The sequence below is a fragment of the Carex rostrata genome, chromosome 20, assembly GCF_964058835.1.
Source record: "Carex rostrata chromosome 20, lpCarRost1.2, whole genome shotgun sequence".
Taxonomy (NCBI): Eukaryota; Viridiplantae; Streptophyta; class Magnoliopsida; order Poales; family Cyperaceae; genus Carex; species Carex rostrata.
In genome coordinates this window covers 8,571,621-8,591,713 of record NC_135937.1, presented here as the reverse complement: position 1 = coordinate 8,591,713, position 20,093 = coordinate 8,571,621, and the positions used below count along the sequence as shown (strand labels likewise).

At 34.7% G+C, this 20,093-nt stretch overlaps 1 protein-coding gene across 4 annotated transcripts; it reads right to left on the bottom strand.

Annotated features, from left to right (window-relative positions):
* Window positions 1-409: 409 nt before the first annotated feature.
* On the bottom strand, window positions 410-9,685 carry LOC144572337 (ubiquitin carboxyl-terminal hydrolase 8-like). Of its 4 annotated transcripts, none has more exons than XM_078321875.1 (13): window positions 9,425-9,685; window positions 8,714-8,938; window positions 8,075-8,210; window positions 7,831-7,890; window positions 7,630-7,722; window positions 6,205-6,540; window positions 5,346-5,486; window positions 4,503-4,673; window positions 3,598-3,855; window positions 2,917-3,062; window positions 2,331-2,825; window positions 1,613-1,910; window positions 410-885 (listed from the first exon to the last, which is right to left on the bottom strand). In XM_078321875.1, exons 1-13 carry the CDS (start codon window positions 9,541-9,543, stop codon window positions 775-777), a joined length of 2,589 nt encoding a protein of 862 aa, XP_078178001.1. In that variant the 5' UTR covers window positions 9,544-9,685; the 3' UTR covers window positions 410-774. The 4 variants fall into 4 exon arrangements, with proteins under 4 accessions (XP_078178001.1, XP_078178002.1, XP_078178004.1 ...); XM_078321876.1 differs by having other exon boundaries at window positions 6,205-6,537; XM_078321878.1 differs by lacking the exon at window positions 9,425-9,685 and adding an exon at window positions 9,061-9,176.
* Between the last annotated feature and the right edge of the window lie 10,408 nt (window positions 9,686-20,093).

Here is a 20,093-nt window from a genome sequence, read left to right as displayed (position 1 = left end):
AAAGAGTATGTCTTTTGCTACTAAACTAAAGGTTGATTCTCAATAAAAGACACAAGACCCCGAGTTGACACATTATTGCTCAAAAATCAACATTCAAATTTTCAATATACAACCTCACACATGGAGAGTATGTCTTTTGCCACTACTTTTGTTTCTCAATAAAAGACACAAGACACCGAGTTGGCACATTATTGCTCAAAAATTTATACGTTCTAGAATAATACATAAGATATGTGCAAAGCATATAAATATGAAAAGGAAAATCCTTGCAATTTTATAAGAAAGATGACTTGACGATTAACGGATCCCCTTTTTGCACGCAGAGAGTGCAATAGAAATTAGAAAGTATACTCGTAGAAAAAGAACAAGAGATGTACTAAAATGGGCCAATATGCTTTAGGTTTAGATACATATTCGTTTTTTAAAAAAAAAATAATCAATTTAAACTTATTTAAGCAAAAGAATAAGAAAAATGTAATGCCGCAACCTTTACAGTATCCAAACTCTCTATAAGCCGACTATAATCATACAAAGAAACAAATCACAATTTCATCCTCTCAGCAAGAGTCAAGAGAATAAAACCTTTAATCAATTAAAAATAGTTATGTACATGTAATTGAATTTCAAGTGTCAATAAATTGAAACAAACACTTTCGTTAGTAGAGCAGAGCATACTGGTGTATGGGTTCAGATCTGTTGCATGTTTTGTTAGCAAAAAAATCACTAACCATATGTCATTAGACTTGATAAACTTGTTTAGTTAATTCATGCATTTTATATTCTTCTATAAAACAGAACATAAGCTGCCGATGTCTTTATACTTTCTTCTGATATCTGGCTTACACGACTGTCATCAAAGTTATACCATTTATTCCCGCATTCATGCTACAAAAAAGAAAAAAAAAAGGAAATACATAGACACAGAAGTCAATAACTAAAGTAGATTTACCATAATCAACACTTACATCACATGTATGATTTTATTCCATCTTATTTTTGGTTTCAGTTATAATTTGGTAATACTTCACTTTTTCAGATTATGACTAGCTACTTGCAAACAGTCTGCATGGTCACAAACTATGGATGTGGGAACTGTGAGCCTTCTCCATTGAACTAAAAAAAACCTAGCTATATTATAAATTTTCTTCTTTGGTGAAAGCGAATCGGTATGTACTATGGATCTATATCTCCATTTTTAAAATCCAAATAGTTGAGATCTGAACCGCTCAACATGATCACCATTTGAAAATTTACTAGGAGATGAAATTTTAATTTTTTAGAAATTTTTTTACTATGTTTTTAGGTAGGTAGAAAATTTCCAGAATCTTTAGATCAAGTGATTTTGTACATATCTAAAAAAAATTCTATAAAATAAATTTTTTTGTCTCCAAGTCACATATTCATATGAAGATCATGTTGAATGGTTTGGATAGACTGTTCAAACTTTCAAAACGAAGATATGGATCCATAGCACGGGCCGACCTACGCTTTGCAAAGTACCATGGCCTCACTCAAACTATATACTAAAAATAATTAGGCTGATAGAAGGTGGTTAAATCTTATGCAACTCCTCATAGAACTGAATTTAGTAAAAAGGGAAAGCAAGTCTTACAAAAACTTGAGCAGTGTAGTGGCCCCCACCCATGCTGCCATAGTGATTGCTAACCGCATACAGCCGATAATGCATGCTAAGCTGCTTAATTTCACCCTCAGTGGCAGTTTGAGGTTTATGACTGATGTGCCCCGACAAATCCAAGTCATGTATTGGGAATTCTACAGTAGTATCAAGTTTGTGTTTCATGAAACGGTTATAAGAGAATCTCTTTAGGTGAATTATAAGAACTTCTGGCAGTCTCCAGAGATCGAGTTTTTTATTGGCCTGTCTGTGCTCCTTGCATGACGGACAATACCTACATAGTATTGTCCAACTTTTATAAATAAAACAGTATAAATAGTTGTACTTATTTATATTGCAACACCTCAGATACCAAGTGGGTCCTCACAAGCTGGAAGTACAAAAAATTAACCTTCCTTTTTCACCATGCAAACACAAGGTACTGTTATATTTATGAATTACGTGTGAAAGTATCTCTATATGCCTCGGACTTTTGATGGAAGCCTTCAAAACATCCCTTCTTTCTTCACCATTTTCATGGTACACAAATGGAAAAAAATGGAGGGTAATTTGAATATTCTCAAGGAAAAAGGAAAAGTATAGATACCAGAAGCTAGAAGAAACATGCATATGCAATGCATCAATTTTTCAAGAGCATTCACAGAAGCCTATACACAATTTAAATTGATTATCATGATTTGATGAATAAACTTACCACATGTCATCTGGTCCAAGTGGTTCCTCGGACAGAAATGCATCAAGGCACGAGTACAAAGATACTGGCTCATGGGTTCGCCTAGCAAAAATACCGCCTGACTTGTAAACCTCAGGCAGAGAGTTTAGAAGGCCAAGATTGTACCGCTCCAATGCCTTCTCACTCCAGTTAACAAGAACATGCAGTTGTTTTTTAGTGATATCATTTGAAACAGGTTCATTTGTTTCTACTTTGGAGAGTTGCATCTGGCACCGCTCATCCGTCAAGTAGAACTCAAACAGATCTAAATCTTCAGTCATCTTGTCAGGTTCACTAGCATGACAGGTGTTAGAATCTGAATTGCTGGAGCATGAGGCAGAGTGGTTAGAACGAAGGAATGGGTTCATTGCTTTGAGAAACTCGGCCCGAATAGTGGTCCCGGTTAAAGGAAGTTGTAGTCTTGTTGCGAGAGGGGTGCCGAATTGCTTCCAGCGTGTCACTGTACGAATGATGGTCCTGGATACAAGTAATCTTGCATTAAAGACCTTATCAAATTTAAGAGACAACAACAACAACAAAAAAAACGAATGTAAGTATGTGTTCTTACTCCTGACGCTGGTGCACAAACACTAATATAGTAGCAGCATCACTATCTTTTTGTAGCCGGTACACTGCGAGACGGTCCCCATCTCTAATTAATGAGATCGAATCAGAAGGCCCTTCCAAGTAACCAACTATGCGATTATTGTAAACCTGTACAGTATTCCCGCCCCCGTTACTCAATAATTAAGAAAAGAATAGGAAAAAAATCAAGAGTGAGGCTATGATACTTTGCAAAGTTCGGATCAACCTGTACTATGGATTCATATTTCGGTTTTCAAAGTTTAATCAGTTGATCCGAACAACTCAAAATGACCTCCAAATGAAAATGTAGTTGAAGATTGGATTTTACTTTTTTTTACTATTTTAAATAGGTTGAAAATTCCTATTTTTGGATGGTTCACAGGTGATTTTGTACTTATTTTAAAAAATACTAAAAAAATTCTAAAAAAACGTTAAAGTTGATCTCCAAGTACATCTTCATATGAAAATCATGTTGAACGGTTCAGATCGACTCTTTGGACTTTGAAAACGAAAATATGGATCTATAGTACGGATCCATGTGCGCTTTGCAAAGTACCTTAGCCTCCCTCTTTACCTTATACTCCATCCCACAGGATGTAATCAAAGAACAATATTAATAACTAACAATGTTGTTGGAGAGATGCACAGTGTATTAAAAATGTACCGAGGCAATCAAAAGGGTTTCAGAATCTCTGAGCAAACATGAAGAACCTAGACCTTGGATGAAATGCTTCAGCTCTGCTGACTTGGGTACGCTTATGGTGTGTTGAGATGGCTCTATAGTACCGTCGGTACCAATTACCATCATAGTCATTGTTCGAGTATTTGATGGAGATAGAGGCAAAGACAAGTACATGAAAGGGTCAAATGTGATGGATACTTTCTTGCAAATCGGACAAACTAGAGTTGACTTGTACTGGCCCTGAGGTTAAGAAATTACAAAATTAGAATCACATTAAAGAGAAATATGATATCACAAGCTATGTGCCTACAACAGATCAAGTATATTACCATTTTAGATACCAATATCATATCAGTCAGGTTTTATTCCAGAAAAATACCAGAATCTGCTGGACCCATTTTGCACCCCCAGTTCCTGAATTCACCGGGGTGCAGTTGGGTGTGTTCCCAATTAAGGTGCTTTATAAAGCATGGACCCTCTTGTGCATTACATCCTTATCTCTGTTTTCAAGATCCAAACAACCGATCCGAACCGCTCAACATGATCTACATATGAAAATGTGTTTGAAGACAAAAAAAATTCATTCTTTGGAATTTATTTACTATATTTTTAGGTATGTACAACATCGCTGTTTTTCAGAAAATTCTGGACCATAAAGACAACGATTTTGTACCCATCTAAAGAATAGTAAAACATTTCCAAAAAATGTAAAAATTTGGTCTCCAAGCACATTTTCATATGTAGATTGTGTTGAGCAGTTCGAATTGGTTGTTTGGACCTTGAAAATGGCACGGAAGGGTGTGAAGCACAAGAGGGCCCATGCAACATAAAGCATATTAGCCCAACTCCTGGGTGATTATAGAAAAATAAAAATATGTGATACTCACTTGACAGGTGTCGACTATGATAGAGTTGTTACGAGATAAATGGTATTGCCAATGTTCATCTGCTACCTCCTCATCAGGCTGACCATCGGCATCTTTGATTTCAATATATGGTTTCTGTTTCACTCGATTGAGATCTTCATGTAATCCATCCAAAAGAAATGCTAGAAGCTCCTGCAAGGAAAGGACATCAGATAAAGACTAGTACAATTTCAGGGGCAGATTTACATTTGCTAAATGGGGGTCAATTGACCCCCATTTGCTCTAGAACCCTTTAAACTTAAACTATAAATTATAATATTATATATAAAATTGCTATATTTATGCTAAATGTGACCCCCATTTATTTTATAAAAAATGTAAGCTGACCCCCATACTTCTTTTCAAAAAAGTGTGAGTAATATAAATCTTTATGTGCATATTAACCCCCGTAGATTAAAATTCTGCCTCCACCTCTTGTACAAAGGGATAAAAATATTGAGGGTTCCAATGTCTTTGTGGTGCCACAAGTTCTCGTTTGCAGTAATATTTATTTTTTGAGGGTTCTCTTTTGCAGTAATATTTAAAAAAATAATTCAAACGAAGAATCTGAACAATTGATCTTGTTTTTCATCTCCAATGATGTTTTCCTTATTCACTTGAACATGAGGGGCGACTTTGTACACTATTCTTTCATTTCCACAAGTTTACTCAAAACCTTTGTCATTTATTTCTTGTTAGGGTAACTTCCTTGTTTTCTCTTCTACCTCTTTTGTATAACCCTTCTTCATACCAGTTATACTAATCCGTAAAAAGCACAAATACATGGTATAATACATATATCCTGACATGTATAAGTTCCCTGACCTGGGAATCATGCTGGTTATACCCACGGAATTGAGGCGCAAAATGTGCAAGCTTTCCCTTGAAATGACGAGGAGCCACCGGTGTTTTATCAGGTGACCAGAGCCTCCTCAATAAATCCCCGAATGCCAGTGCAAGCTCTCCCTGCCAATTGACCCCACTCAATTCAGACTTACTAGAACCAAGATTTTACCAAACAGATCCTCGTACCGTTTCCATTGTGGTCAAAATAGATATTGTATTGGTAGGCATAATTACCGGGATATTTTGATCATTCTGTTTTTTCTTAGTTTATTCTTCTGTGAGAATATATCATGGTTGGAGGATTTTTTTTTCCAGGAAAACAAAAGAAACCACAACTGATCACTACGAAATATATTAATTTTTATGAGTAGAGCTAGTGTGTTCTCAAGCTCACCAAGTACCCCTGATGATCTTAACTTAGAAACCTAAAGGATTGGCTTTAAATGACGAATCCAAACCGTTAAAACCAAGCTATTTCACGAGTGATGCGTTTACATGCAAAATTTATGCATTAAATAGCTTATATAAACATTCTCTTTTATTTTACCGCTGGACTTTAATCAAAACAATTAATAGATTATACATGTAAACACATCACTCATGAAAACAATCGGTTTCAATGATTTGGATCTGTCGTTTGAAACCAACCCAATATGTTTTCGAGTTAAGCTCACTAACGGCCTAGTGAGCTTACGAACACACTAGCTTTACTCTAATATTTATTATCATTTGAATTACAAAGATTAATAGCATAAGCCAAAAGCAAAGAACATGTAATTTCTGTTAATGATTAGGTCAAGGAACTATGACTTCTGTGTTATACAAAATAAAACATTACCCGAGCCCCTAGTGGGTTGTGATGGTTTACTTCCTTTGTAAAGTCTCCAAGAAAGAAAACAACAAGCTTAGTAGTATGAACCAAGCACTGTAGAGCACTGTTCATGTAGCATGTGTTGCCGAGATTTTCTAACCCAACCAAGCCCAAGCCCACTGCTTGGAGACCCCCATTAAATAACTCCGAATCATGATTTAAACTCCTGCCATTTCCACTGCTCTCAATTGAACCACCATAGAAGAAACCCGCGGTTTTATTTGATTGTACGGATGGCTCATCTTGCTTGGATTCATTTTTGCTGCTCGCAGTATCAAGTGCGTGTACATGTAAAAGAATCTGCTGGTACAAGTAAATTTAGCATAAAAAATTACCTCTAATCAAATATAAGGTACCATAATCAGTTTCTGTAACATTATTACTCGATTACAATTTTTTTATTTAAGTAACATTTGAATGGGAGAAAAAAGTTTGCTGTAATATGAAACAAGACCTTTAATTTTGTTTCCCTTGTCATTCATAGCCCAAACTGAGCATGAATCAAAATGTGTCAGTTATCTCCGCAAGAAATTTCTATACTTGCTGTTATTCAAATATATGAGTTGCAACGATCAAGAAGGTTACAGAATAAACAAAATAACTTTCACATACTTTGCATCCAAGTGCACCCCCATCCTTTTATTCTTACCAGACCAGTACTTCAAGTTAAAAAGAATCATATAATACTTTTCTCTCAAACAGAAAAAAGTTGACTATACCATTGAAATTAGAGAATAGGAAAAAAAAAAAAAAGATAAAAAAAAGGGATATGACAACTCAGAATTGGAATTAGAAATTAAGAAAGAGGGGAGAAAATTTCCATTTGTAACAAACAGTATTTAGAAAAGTCCAATCCATCAAATCCCTAACCGAAGACCCAAAACTGAGGGGCCCAATAGCCTGAAATTTTAGTATTGAACAAGAATACCTTGTTGACTAAAGTAAATGTCTTGAAACCCCTATTTTCATCAGCAAAGACTAGATAAGAGCAGCACAGAATCAATACGGAAATAGAGAATTGGGTTCAGAAACCGCTCAGAGTTCACAGTTTTGCAGAGTTTAGAACAGAGAAAAATAGTAAAGTGAAAGAAAAGAGGCAACTAACAAATGAAGAACAAAATCAAGAATTAAAAATGAAGGGAAGGGATAGTGTTAAAACTTTAGAATTGTCTAATGGGAAGATCTCTTAAGAATCATTTTCTAGATCCTGTAGTAAACTATCAAGTTTCTTCATAAAAAAACTTCACATGCTTTTTTTAACAACTGTCCTTCCAGTGGCCAACTAGGCAACTAAGCCCATTTATGCATGAGGAAAAACTTTATGGTATACCAAATTTATACATAGAAAATATAACATGTATTAAAACTTGAGAGAGAAGATTTCACTGGCACCTCTTGATCAGGCTGGCGAACATCTTGGGGCAACCGATTCCATGCATTCATTAATATAAGTTCTGTTTGCCCCGAAAAATCCCATATACGAACCTATATTAAATAATTAGAAAAATAAAGAAAAGTATCATAAACGTGTTCCTACTAGAAGCTGAAAATAAAAAATAAAATATAATATGTTCTCAAAATTAACAAACATACTGGATCAGAATCACCACTAAAAATCTTGCTCGCTTTTCTGTGAACCTCCAAAGTGTTGTCCTGGAATTTACAAAAAGAATTTAGTATGCATAGGAATTAGAGAAGTTATCACAAAATAAAATAGTTAGTTAAGATAATACTATAAAGAGCTTGTCACTCAAGGTGCCTCTGCAAGTAGTCTTAAGCACTATACACGCAAAAAGAATTACAAAAAAAAAAAGATAAATAATAAGAAACAAAGGACCTTTCTACTAATTTTGACAGTTATTATACTTGTGCTCCTTATGACAGAAATACGTAATGATATATCATATACATCACTAAGACCCTCTATCGGCAAGTTCTTCTCCTTCAGTTCTTCTTTACCAAGTTCTCTGTACCTGTGAAAAAGCCACGAGGACATAGTTAAAAACCCTAACCAAAAAAAAACCCAACTTTCTGGCACTGCCATTGACCAGCATAGTACACACCTCAAATTAAACTGGTTGTTATAGCTAGTATTATAATATTGCAGCCAGTATGTTTATAGAACTAAATCCTATGCTATGAAATCATTACAATCCTGTAAAATCTGGTAAATGCAGTAATGAAAGCCAATACAGTAATTCTTGGCCAAAAGATCACCGAGTATCATTAGCATGAAATTAAACTGGCTGGTAAATGCAGTAAATGTAGTAATGAAAACCATTACTAATATAAGCACACAAAAACCTCAGAAGTCAAATGCTGCATCACAAGTTTACTGGTCCAGTACCAAAAATGGTAATCTTTAAATTTGCATAATTTTTTCAGAAGGAAGATATAACAGGATCCTTTGGCACCTTTACAACACACACAAAATTAAAAGGAAAAAATAAACTATTAGAAAAGTGAGATGATGCACCATTTGAGAGCCTGGGACCACATATCAGAAGCAATAAGAGCGTAGCTTTGACCAGAAACATCCTCTCCTTCCTCATCAATGTCTCGTTGGAGATTGAATACTTGATCCGAATTGAACATGTTTACCAGCTTAGAGCCGTATGAGGTGGCCGGTGGAGGGGTTGCCATGTAAGGCACCCCTCTCAGCCCCTCAGCATTGATTGACTTGCACGCAATGCTCCACCATCTGTGTTTCATTAAAGTAGGCCAAATTTAGAGTATAAAATGAGGGTAGACTGTAAAATCAGCTTTGAAATGTGGACCAAATAAAAATTATTTAAATTGGTCTTAATTGACTATTTGAACAACCTTTTGCAGGAGACGATGGTCCAACCAACCTCTATTGTTTCTGTTTTAGTAGAACTGCAAAATTGAAATCCTTCATACAGTACATGCTGGTCCGAATGACCTGAATTTCTTTCTGTTTTAACTTTTCTTCTGCTATTGTTAGGTGGTTATGATTATAAGCTAAAAATTAAAATTTAGCCTGCACAAACCGTCACTAACTCAATGTGACCCCTACGGTACTTAACAAACTCATTAGAAAATATTAAAGCACAAAGAGTGCACCTGTCAGGTTTCAAGGAATAAACTATAGCTTCCAATGCGATCAGCAAAGGATTAACTATCTCTAGGAACGATTGGATGAAGTGAATGGAGATTTGGTAATTACCCGTACGGGACGAGGTAGACACGACCGTCTTCGGTAGGAGGAGCATCGCCGGAAGTGGAGGCAACATCTTCGCCGGCGATGGTAGCGGAGGCGTCTGAAGCGGTGTCGTCTTCAGCCATTGGCGTGGGGAATGGAGAAGAGAAGGATGTAGATTGTAGGGAGATGGCGGAGAGAGCGAGGGGTCGGATTGAACAAGGAACGAAAATGAAGTTGAACTTTGGAGAATAAACAAAGAAGATGAGGCGTGGGAGATGCGGAGAAAGGTTTGAGTTTGAGCTTGAGCCTTTGAGGGAAAGAAACGAAATCATTCTATCTAAGGTAACAGAATATTTTTTTTAGATCTGGACCGTCCGATCAAAATTAGCACGACGATTGAAGACGTATCGTGCATTCCTGTTCGTACCGGATTGGCCAGAATTCTGATCGGACAGTTGGATCTGAACAGAAATATTCTGTTACCTCAGAAGATGTGGAAAGTGGGGAGCTGCTTCGTTCTTTGACTTTACAATTGCTTGTAGGATTTTGCAGCACGTAATTTGCACACAATTGCTACTTGATGAGTATAGAAAACTACTCTCTTTTATTGAAATACAAATCTTTTCAAACTGAACTTATTTACTTAAAAAAATAAATAATTGGGAGAAATTGTTATCTTTAGTTATCTAAAATAAAAATAAAAAGGTATGGAGGATATATTATTGTGTATCTTGTCATACCTAAAAATATAATCACTGGTTAAATTTGGAGTTCTTTCGTAACTTTGTATAGTAGAGGAAAAAATAGAGAGAGAGAAACGAGAGTGTATGTGCAATTTATTATTGATGGTTACTCATACCTTTTGATCATGTGAGATTAGAAGTTAAAATTTGTATAGCTATTTTAAAATTTAAACACTGGCATTGTTGTTATTGAATAAATTTGTTCGTGGTATAAGTTGAGTTGAAAGCTGTTCAAATTATCCCATTATCTTAATTAACTAAGAGATACATATATTATCTTCATCAAAGGTTTAATAAATTATGGCGTCTATGGTTCAATAAATTTGAAAAAAATAAACTAAACTTATTTTTATAAAATTGTCTACATAAATTAGACAAAACAACAAAATTTGTTTTAGATTGTACTAAATTGTGGAAATATAACATAAAATCTTCATTATGATGTCATAAGTACTAAAAGATATAAAATATATAGTTCAATTTCTTATTTATATGCTAGTCTCTTTCAAAAGATCAAATAATGAAGAAACCACATGAGGAAACATATAAAGGTATGCTTGAGAAGGCAAGTTTTGCTATAGGACTACGAAAGAGGTTACCAAGAGAGGTCGGAGACAAAAAATTGACGTGCTTGGAGTGGTGAGTGGTCCAAGGAAAGAGGAATCACGGATATTCGGTTTGGGAGACCGCCACCTGTCTTTTTCTTATGTAATTTGGCTTCCCTTTGATATAATTAAGAGTAAGGCTTGGGTGCTATGGATAGCATAGAGGCCTCTATGCTACGGCTCAATATTCGAGTTTTCAAAATCCAAACGGTCGATCCGAACCGTTCATCTTATTCTCCATATTAATATCTGCTTGGAGACCAAATTTTACATTTTTCTGAATTTTTTTACTATTTATTAAGTATTTTACAAAATTGTTGATCCAACGGTGGCTGCACAAAACAGTAAAACCGTTGGATTAGCGATTTTCAAAGTGGCTTAATAAATAGTAAAAAAATTCAGAAAAATGTAAAATTTAGTCTCCAAGCAGATATTAATATGGAGAATAAGATGAACGGTTCGGATCGACCGTTTGGATTTTGAAAACTCGAATATTGAGCCGTAGCATAGAGGCCTCTATGCTATCCATAGCACCCAAGCCTTACTCTATAATTAATTGAATTTCAAAATGGATAAGAGAGGGTCCCACTTCTCAAACCCTGATCCTCTGTGACGCAGCTTTGTGGACCTATAAAAAGCTGTCTCTTTATTATAGTGTCATTATTTTATTCATGGTAAGGTCGTGTTCGAAAAGGACAATTTTTTATTAATTGAAATTAATAAAAAGAGAAATAGAGAAATGTTATGATCCCTCAAGTCATCATATTCGAGGACATTTTTTAACTAGTTTAACAGAAAAAAAATCTTTCAATTTTGTTGAATAATGATTTTAATACAACTATATAAGACTGTTTCTTTTCAGCTGTCACTGGGGAGAATTCAATATCCCCAAATATGAACCCGGGTTGACCAATTTTGTGAAAGGAATATCAAGCACACTGTCTATTAAAACCAGAGACAGTGGCTTCTTTTACAACCACCCATTTTGTCTCCTGTATCAATTAGTCATTCCATTAGTCATAAATGCTATTACTGTCTTAATACGTAAATTAAAAAAGAAATTGATGGTAATAATTTAATATATTATTGTGTACCTTTTCATCTCTGAAATTAAATACTTCCACTCCATGACCCAAATCGTTAACAGCATCTTTGAACTCATTTTCATTCCAAGAATACGGAAAAAAAAACAGGAAAAACAGTTTTGCCCTTTAATGATGTATACTTTCAAACAGTTCCCCTATAAAAAAATGAGAAATTGAATTAGATATAATATATAATATATCCTTACACTCTTTATAATATCTAATAGTGCCATACAAACAATAAGTTGGGTCAAACTCAACTTGAGTTTCGGATTTTGGATCAGGTCAATTTTGAAACTGTTATATTCCGAAATTTTAAACGTGATTAATTTCTAAAATAATATTTACTTTAAATAAAAATTTCTAACTAAATTAATGATCGATTAGATTGTCTGATTTAATTTTAATTGAATCTAAAAATTTCGAAATATAAACGAACTATGAATTATGTACATTCGAATTATAGGAGTTAGAAGTAAAACAATTTAAAAATATAATCTAAAAATTGGAGATATAAATGATTTATGAAATTATGGAACAAAGATGAGAATTAAAAATAAAATAAAATATAGAACTTATAATTAATTATAATTATTTGCAAGATTCGTAAATCGAACATTCGCTACAAGTCCAAGAAATTTAGAAAACAAATTGATTCGTACAAATAAATCAATCAATCAAGATTTAATTAAAAGTATAAGGATACGAATTTTTCATGCAAGCAAAATTATAAAAGTACAAATTTCGTTCATTATGAATTATATAGACTAATTAGATCTTAATACGTATATACAAATTTTATAACAAAATTTCAAACCAATTTCGTTGAAATGTGATTAACATATCAACATAAAACAATTAGAAACATATGAATTATGGAATTGTTTTATCCCTTAGATTCAACTCAACACGAATCTTGAAGCACCTTGTATTAAATAAAATCTGAACTTAAACCCAATTGAATTGGGAGTTCGGGTCCACCCTCAAAGGAATTCACACCCGCTGAAATATCAAATATCTCATATTTGCGTGACCTTTTGAAATATCTCATATTTGAGTGACCTTTAGGAAAATCTCAAACCGTTTAAATACGTTCAGCCCAAATCTTAAAGCAGACCCTCTCCTTTATTCTATTTCTCTCTTCCCGTGTCCCCCTCTGTCTCTCTTTTCACCATCTCCTTCCCTCCCGTAAAACCCTAAGGGTGTGCTCCAGACGAGTGGAACCGAGGGGAGGGGAAGGGAGAAACACGGGCGGAGGGAAGATTTCACTAGGCCCGTGGGTTCACTCCGCTCCAAAAGAGGTGAAATGGAAAGGGAGCGGAGGAGAACGCTACAGTGCGGAAAGGAAAACTCTTTGAAATTTTGATGAAATCCGTCACCTCCAAATCGGGGTGGAGACGAGGTGAAATGGCTGGGTTCTCTTCCCTTCTCTTTCCATTAATGACAGTTCCCCTAGTTTTTGTGGAGCACAGCCTAAGCGGATCCCTCTCTTCTCTCTATGAACCGCGGCCCCCACTACCAAGTGCTCTCTCTATCTCTCGTTCCTTCGGGGAGAAGGATTTGGAATTCGATTTACCCGTTTTCCCTCTCTCTCGCTGTCCCATCGAGTGTCAGAGCACCCACGTGGCCACGCCCCTTTGGCGAATTTATTACGAACTGACCCCTGTTGTCATCCGGGCGTACGTACTATTATATTCCAAAAAATTTAAACGTGATTTATTGCTAAACTGATCTTTACTCTAAATATTTTTTTTTATTTTTTTATTATTAAATTAACGATCGTTCAAATGTTATCTGACTGAGTAAAACGAATCTAAAATTTTTGAAATATAAATGAATTATGAAATTATGTACATTAAAGTTTAGAGGCTAAAAATAAAATAAAGTATAGAACCTATAATAAATTATAGTTATCCGCGAGATTCGTAAATAAAAAATTCTTCACAAATTCGTAAAATTTAGAAAAGAAAATAAAATGATCCGTGTAATGAAGTAAATAAATAGAATTCTAATTAGGAGAATAAATATACGAATTTTTCGTACGAATAAAATTATAAACTACGAACAAGCTATAAATAAAAACTTCGAGAAAATTGTATCAATCGTCAGAACATAAATTCGGTCAAATTAGCTAAATCTAAATCATTCCTTTTATTTCTAACTTTGATTTGAGAAGATATCAACCATTCAAAAATAAGCAGTACGAACCTGAAAGCCCTATTGATTTTGGAGGAGTCATAGGCCTTAATCAATTTTATGCTATGCTTTGTTTTGCTTCCCGTCAGCACCATGCATATATCCATCTATGAATATTTTGCTTCCTTGAGATATCTCAACCATTCAACTAGAACTGACACGAATCTCAAAGCCATGATTAAACTCTTTGGAGAACTTGGCTTAATCAAATTTGAATGTTTTGTCGGGTCCGCACTCTACCTCTCTATTTCTCTTTCTTTTAATTGGTCAAACCCTCCCTCTCCATTTATTTTTGGTGCTGCTCCCTCTCCTCTCTGGCTGCCTACGAACCCCACCGAATCTCTCTCTCTCTCTTTCGTTCCTTCAAAGAAAAGGAAACGGAGACGGTGCTGATGATTTGAGTTTCCTCCGCGATCTCTCTGCTCTGTACTCCTCTTGTCCCTTCGGCTGTCAGTGAAGCCCACGCCCCTCTGGGCGAATTGAATGCGAAACGGCGACATTGCGTGTTGTTCTCCCCTTCCCCGGGTATATACGCATCCCTTCTATCTCTTGAGGTTTTTCTGGTTCGTTCGCTCATGAGTTGAGACTATACCCCTTTATTTCCCTTCCATTTTCTGTGATTCCGTGTTCTATCAAACCCTAGCGTTTGGGGTTTTGGTACTTGCTTGTGATACCGGTGCTTGCTTACTGCTAGTGCTTGTTGTTGAATTTGGTGATTGATTTAGACGGCCGAGCGGCGAGGTGTAGAGACTTGGTACCGGCCGTTCTTGATAAGCCGCCTCTGGGATTTCTTTGCTAATCGGGTAAGTAAGCACCTTTGACTCGTTCGAATAGTTAGTTCGCCTTGATTGCTCGGGTTGTTGTTTTTCCCGACGAAGGCATTACCTTGTTGATACCCCCTCTGATCTGACCTGTTGCCATGTTCTATTCTGCCTTGTTGTTCTGTTTTGCTAGTTCTGTGATGCTGACCTGGTCTGTTCTGTTGTGCTGGTTCTATTGATGTTCTATTGATGTTTGCTAGTTCTATTGATGTTTGGCATATCTTCAAATTAAAGTGAATGATCAATATCTGACGAACTTGTAAATTAAGATTAATGCTAAGCTCGATGACATGAAAATAATTAATTAAAATCTGATTAACCGATTCGATCAGACTGAGTGAATCGGTAATTTTTATAAATCGAGCTAATTGAAGACTCGACTTAAACGTATCAATTTGGGGACAAGGGTTAGTTTAACTCAGTGTAGATTTTAATTAGTTGTAATTACGTAATTTCAGATCCGCAAATTCAGTACTAGTCTGATCTGTGGACTGATCTAGCTGACCCGCGGTTTAGAGTATACGTAGAGCATGTTGACTTCGCTGAGGGTTAGCCACAGAGACTCCAGCCCTACATAATTTACATCCGTCTTTGTCATGAGATAAGCTTGCAAAAATAAAATAAAATACAAGAAATAAAGTTTTAGTGTTATTTGCTTGTGGGTGGTGACAGATAAAATGTTATTTGTGGATGCATTTACAAAAGTAATAATTTCTATAATAAGTATTAAGTTCTATTCAAAATAGAAAAATTATATAACACCACCTCATCAGAAGGAGATAAATTATCTAAGTTCACATTCTGTAGAGTTTCATCTGTCGCTGGATGAGTTCCGAAAAACATCATACACAGAAAAAACAAGAAACGAAGAACAATTAACTTAAAGGACTACCAAAATAGATCAAAGCATTTATTGCTACATTTTCGATTAAATCTGAATTGATTTTCCTACACAGAGTTTTTCTATTTTTGCTAGCAATTGAAAACACGTATCAAACAGAAAAATCCATCTTCTTCATCACTACAATCAAAAGGAAAAACAAAAAATATAGATTTTTTTTCTTTTACAAAGTCTTCTAGTAACCTTAAACATTTGCACCTAACATCTTTTTTATTGCCCTGTACAAGAACTTGTCCTGCTTCAGTATGTCTTGAATTTCTCTAATTAAAGTACGAGCAAGACGATCATCGAAATATGGATCTCTCAAAGTCGCTCTCTTTGCAACTACATCCGCAGCCTGGTTCAGCTCTCTATGGACATGAAATACCTCCACCTCACGTTTTGTTACTATAGACTTTGAAGATTTGCCCGATTTATCATCATCTATCCATGAAAAAGTCCAGCAGCAACTCTATATCTGTTGATCAGCCCATGGTTAATTTTTACATTGTTCTCACAACTTATATTTTTTCCAGTACTGAAACAAATTGCAACAGGTAAGCAATCTATAAATATGAAGAATTTTCTCTTTCTAGTTGTAGCTAGTTTTACTTTAATGGAATACTTTAAAACTTGTGTTTTCGCATCGTATGATGTATGATTATCTTTTGAATAGGGTCCTCCTATTTTATTAAGAACAAACTCTATTGTTGAGGTCCTAATAACAACACAAACCCTATCTTACTACAGCAAGAAGTATCAACATTTATAATAAAATCACAATCTTTAATATTCATAACATGAATAGCAAAATGCGAGTACATTGCAGTTGTATTAGTTTTCAAAAGAACAGTCTTCTTTTGTCATGAGAATATACTGGTTGTCTTTGCACAGATTCGGACTTTCTACAAGTATGTTCGATTGAACTATGCATGTTTGACTTGTAGAAGGTCCGAGTCTGTGCAAAGACAACTAGCATATTCTCATGACAAAAGAAGACTATGTTTTTTTGGAAACCAATCCAACTGCAACGTACTCGCGTTTTGCTATTCATGTTATGAATATTAAAGAAGGTGATTTTATTGTAAATGTTGATGCTTCTTGCGGTAGTAAGATAGGGTTTGTGTTGTTATTATGACCTCAACAATGAAGTTTGTTCTTAATAAATAGGAGGGCCCCATCCAAAAGATAACCATACATCATACGATGCGGAAACACAAGTTTTAAAGTATTCCATTAAAGTAGTACTAGCTACAACTAGAAATGAAAAACTCTTCATATTTACAGATTGCTTACTTATTGCAATTTGTTTCAGTACTGGAAAAAATATAAGTTGTGAGAACAATGTAAAAGTTGACCGTGGGCTGGTCAACAGATGTAGAGTTGCTGCTGGACTTTTTTCATAGATAAAGGATGTTTAACCGGGCAGTTCTTCAAAGTCTATAGTAACAAAACGTGAGGTGGAGGTATTTCATGTCCATAGAGAGCTGAACCAGGCTGCGGATGCAGTTGCAAAGAAAGCGACTTTGAGAGATCCATATTTCGATGATTGTCCTGCTCGTATTTTAATTAGAGAAATTCAAGACATACTGAAACAGGGCAAGTTCTTGTACAGGGTAATAAAAAAGATGTTAGGTGCAAATGTTTAAGGTTACTAGAAGGCTTTGTAAAAGAAAAAAAATCTATATTTTTTGTTTTTCCTTTTGATTGTAGTGATGAAGAAGATGGATTTTTCTGTTTGATACGTGTTTCCAATTGCTGGCAAAAATAGAAAGACTCTGTGTAGGAAAATCAATTCAGGTTTGATCGGAAATGTAGCAATAAATGCTTTGATCTATTTTGGTAGTCCTTTAAGTTAATTGTTCTTCGTTTCTTATTTTTTCTGTGTATGATGTTTTTCGGAACTCATCCAGCGACAGATGAAACTCTACAGAATGTGAACTTAGAGGATTTATCTCCTCCTGATGAGGTGGTGTTATATAATTTTTCTATTTTGAATAAAACCCACTACTTATTATAGAAATTATTACTTTCGTAAATGCATCCACAAATAACACTTTATCTGTCACCACCCACAAGCAAATAACACTAAAACTTTATTTCTTGTATTTTAGAATTTTTTTGCAATCTTATCTAATGACAAATACGGATGTCATGAGATGCATATCACCACGGATATCAACAAATTGACGGTATCATCAGAGCCTGAAACACTACTGATTGAAAGTAAGTTTTATTATAAGTAAATCTTTAATTTAGTAATAATTGTTATAATGTGAATCTAATTTGTATATTTCTTGTAGCTTATATCTTCAAAAGATAGTAAGACAACCAAAATGATACTGTTGTTTGCTTCTCCAGTTATGGCAGAGAAAGCCCTAAAGAAGAATGATGATGATTTTCAGGTACAATTAACTTGCATTGTAATTTTTCTAAAAATAGGTTTTGTTTTCATACATGTATTCTCATGATCTCAAACATCAACAAGGCTAATTGAATCTGCTTCACTAAACCACTTAGCTCTAGTAGAAATAGGTGCTATGAGACAACATTTGAGTCAATCTCCCAAAGTGCCCAAAAAACATATTGTGTAAAAATAAGTGGGCGGAGGTTGGTTATGAATTAATAGAGTGCTAGTATAGGTGTTTACTGTTGAGTGTGTTAGAGCGTAGTATTTGGTGTTTTTTGGTATGTTTTTTAACAATATTGATTTTGAGATTTAATAAAATAGCTTTGACTTTCATAATACATGAGGTTGACACATATTGCTTGCTAAATTATATAGGTTTTGTCGTCTGTGTACCAAATTAAACACTTCAAAAAAATCTATGATGTCTTTCATTTGAAGACACTTTGACATTTGTCCAACATTGTATCATCGGCTGAAGCTTGTATGAATCGAGGTTCACACTAGTCCGTAAACAGGTTGACTGACCTACATGCATGTGTTGACACTTATGTGTGCATGGATTGCATGACCTATACCTGTCTGCTGTAAGGACTAAAGCGGACACTGAACACAACGATATCGTTAAAAGGTTTAATGCGTGCCAGATCATGGGTACAATACCTAGACAAGCGTACACTCCAAACCAAGAAAATTGTGAAAATTATAGTACTCTATATTAGTAATCATTCATTTTGGATAAATTTGATTTTTCTTTTTCTATTTCTGCTATTTTGTTGTTTGTATGGTTTCGAAACTGAGCTGATCTAGAATCTAACCCAACTTATTGTTTGTATGGCATTATTAGATATTATAAAGAGTGTAAGGATATATTAGATATTATATCTAATTCAATTTCTCATTTTTTTCTACAGGGGAACTGTTTTGAAAGTATACATCATTAAAGGGCAAAATTGTTTTTCCTGTTTTTTTTCCGTATTCTTGAAATGAAGATGAGTTCAAAGATGTCGTTAACGATTTGGGTCCTGGAGTAAAATGATTTAATTTCAGAGATGAAAAGGTACACAATAATATATTAAATTATTACCATCAATTTCTTTTTTAATTTACGTATTAAGACAGTAATAGCATTTATGACTAATGGGATGACTAATTGATACATGAGATAAAACGGGTGGTTGTAAAAGAAGCCACTGTCTCTTGTTTTAATAGACAGTGTGCTTGATATTCCTTTCACAAAATTGGCCAACTCGTGTTCAAATTCGGGGATATTGAACCCTCCCCAGTGACAACTGAAAAGAAATGGTCTTATATCGAGGCTTGCTATTTGTGAATCACACGTTGAACATTTAAACTGTGTTATGATTGAACTATAAATATATGTAAGTGTTAAAATTCAACTGTTGAGAATTTAAATTGTGTGATGGAAAAGACTAAATGACTTGAGGTATTCCATATTTGTCACATTGGAAAATCCGTTTTATTTTGTCAGGTTAAACTGTACATTTTGTATTGATACACTTAACACTTTTGCTCAAGCACAAAATTGTATTCATAATTTTTTTACTTGTAATGTTTAATCATCGATATCTAGGAAAATCAACATCAGTTGAATGCTGCAATGTCAAATGCAAGACAAACAAAACAATAAAGTGAAAGAGCAGGTAGCACAGTTGGTTGGAAAAAAAAAGTCGAGAAAACAATTCTAAGACTGTTAGTTACCCAAAATTAAATCACAGTTGGTTGGAAACCACCATCGTCAAACCAAAAGAATAACCAAAATTGATTTGTTTTTAAAGCAACATCCAAAAGGAACATGCCTGAGAAATAACAACACACATCTTCATCAAACTCTCAAACTTTGTTTGATGCAACAAGGGTTACATGACATTATAGAGATATGGCTACAGAGATTTTTTAAAAAAATATTACTTGCAAGAAAATTTCTAATGATAA

Bases quoted from the DNA above. Each gene is read 5' to 3' on its own strand.
- LOC144572337 (XM_078321875.1), bottom strand. From the start codon at position 9,543: ATGGCTGAAGACGACACCGCTTCAGACGCCTCCGCTACCATCGCCGGC. The intron at 3,063-3,597 runs GTACATTTTTAA...AATACTGTACAG, and splicing joins AAACCCTTTTGATTGCCTCG to GTTTACAATAATCGCATAGT. The intron at 886-1,612 runs GTAAGACTTGCT...TCTTTTTTGTAG, and splicing joins ACTACACTGCTCAAGTTTTT to CATGAATGCGGGAATAAATG.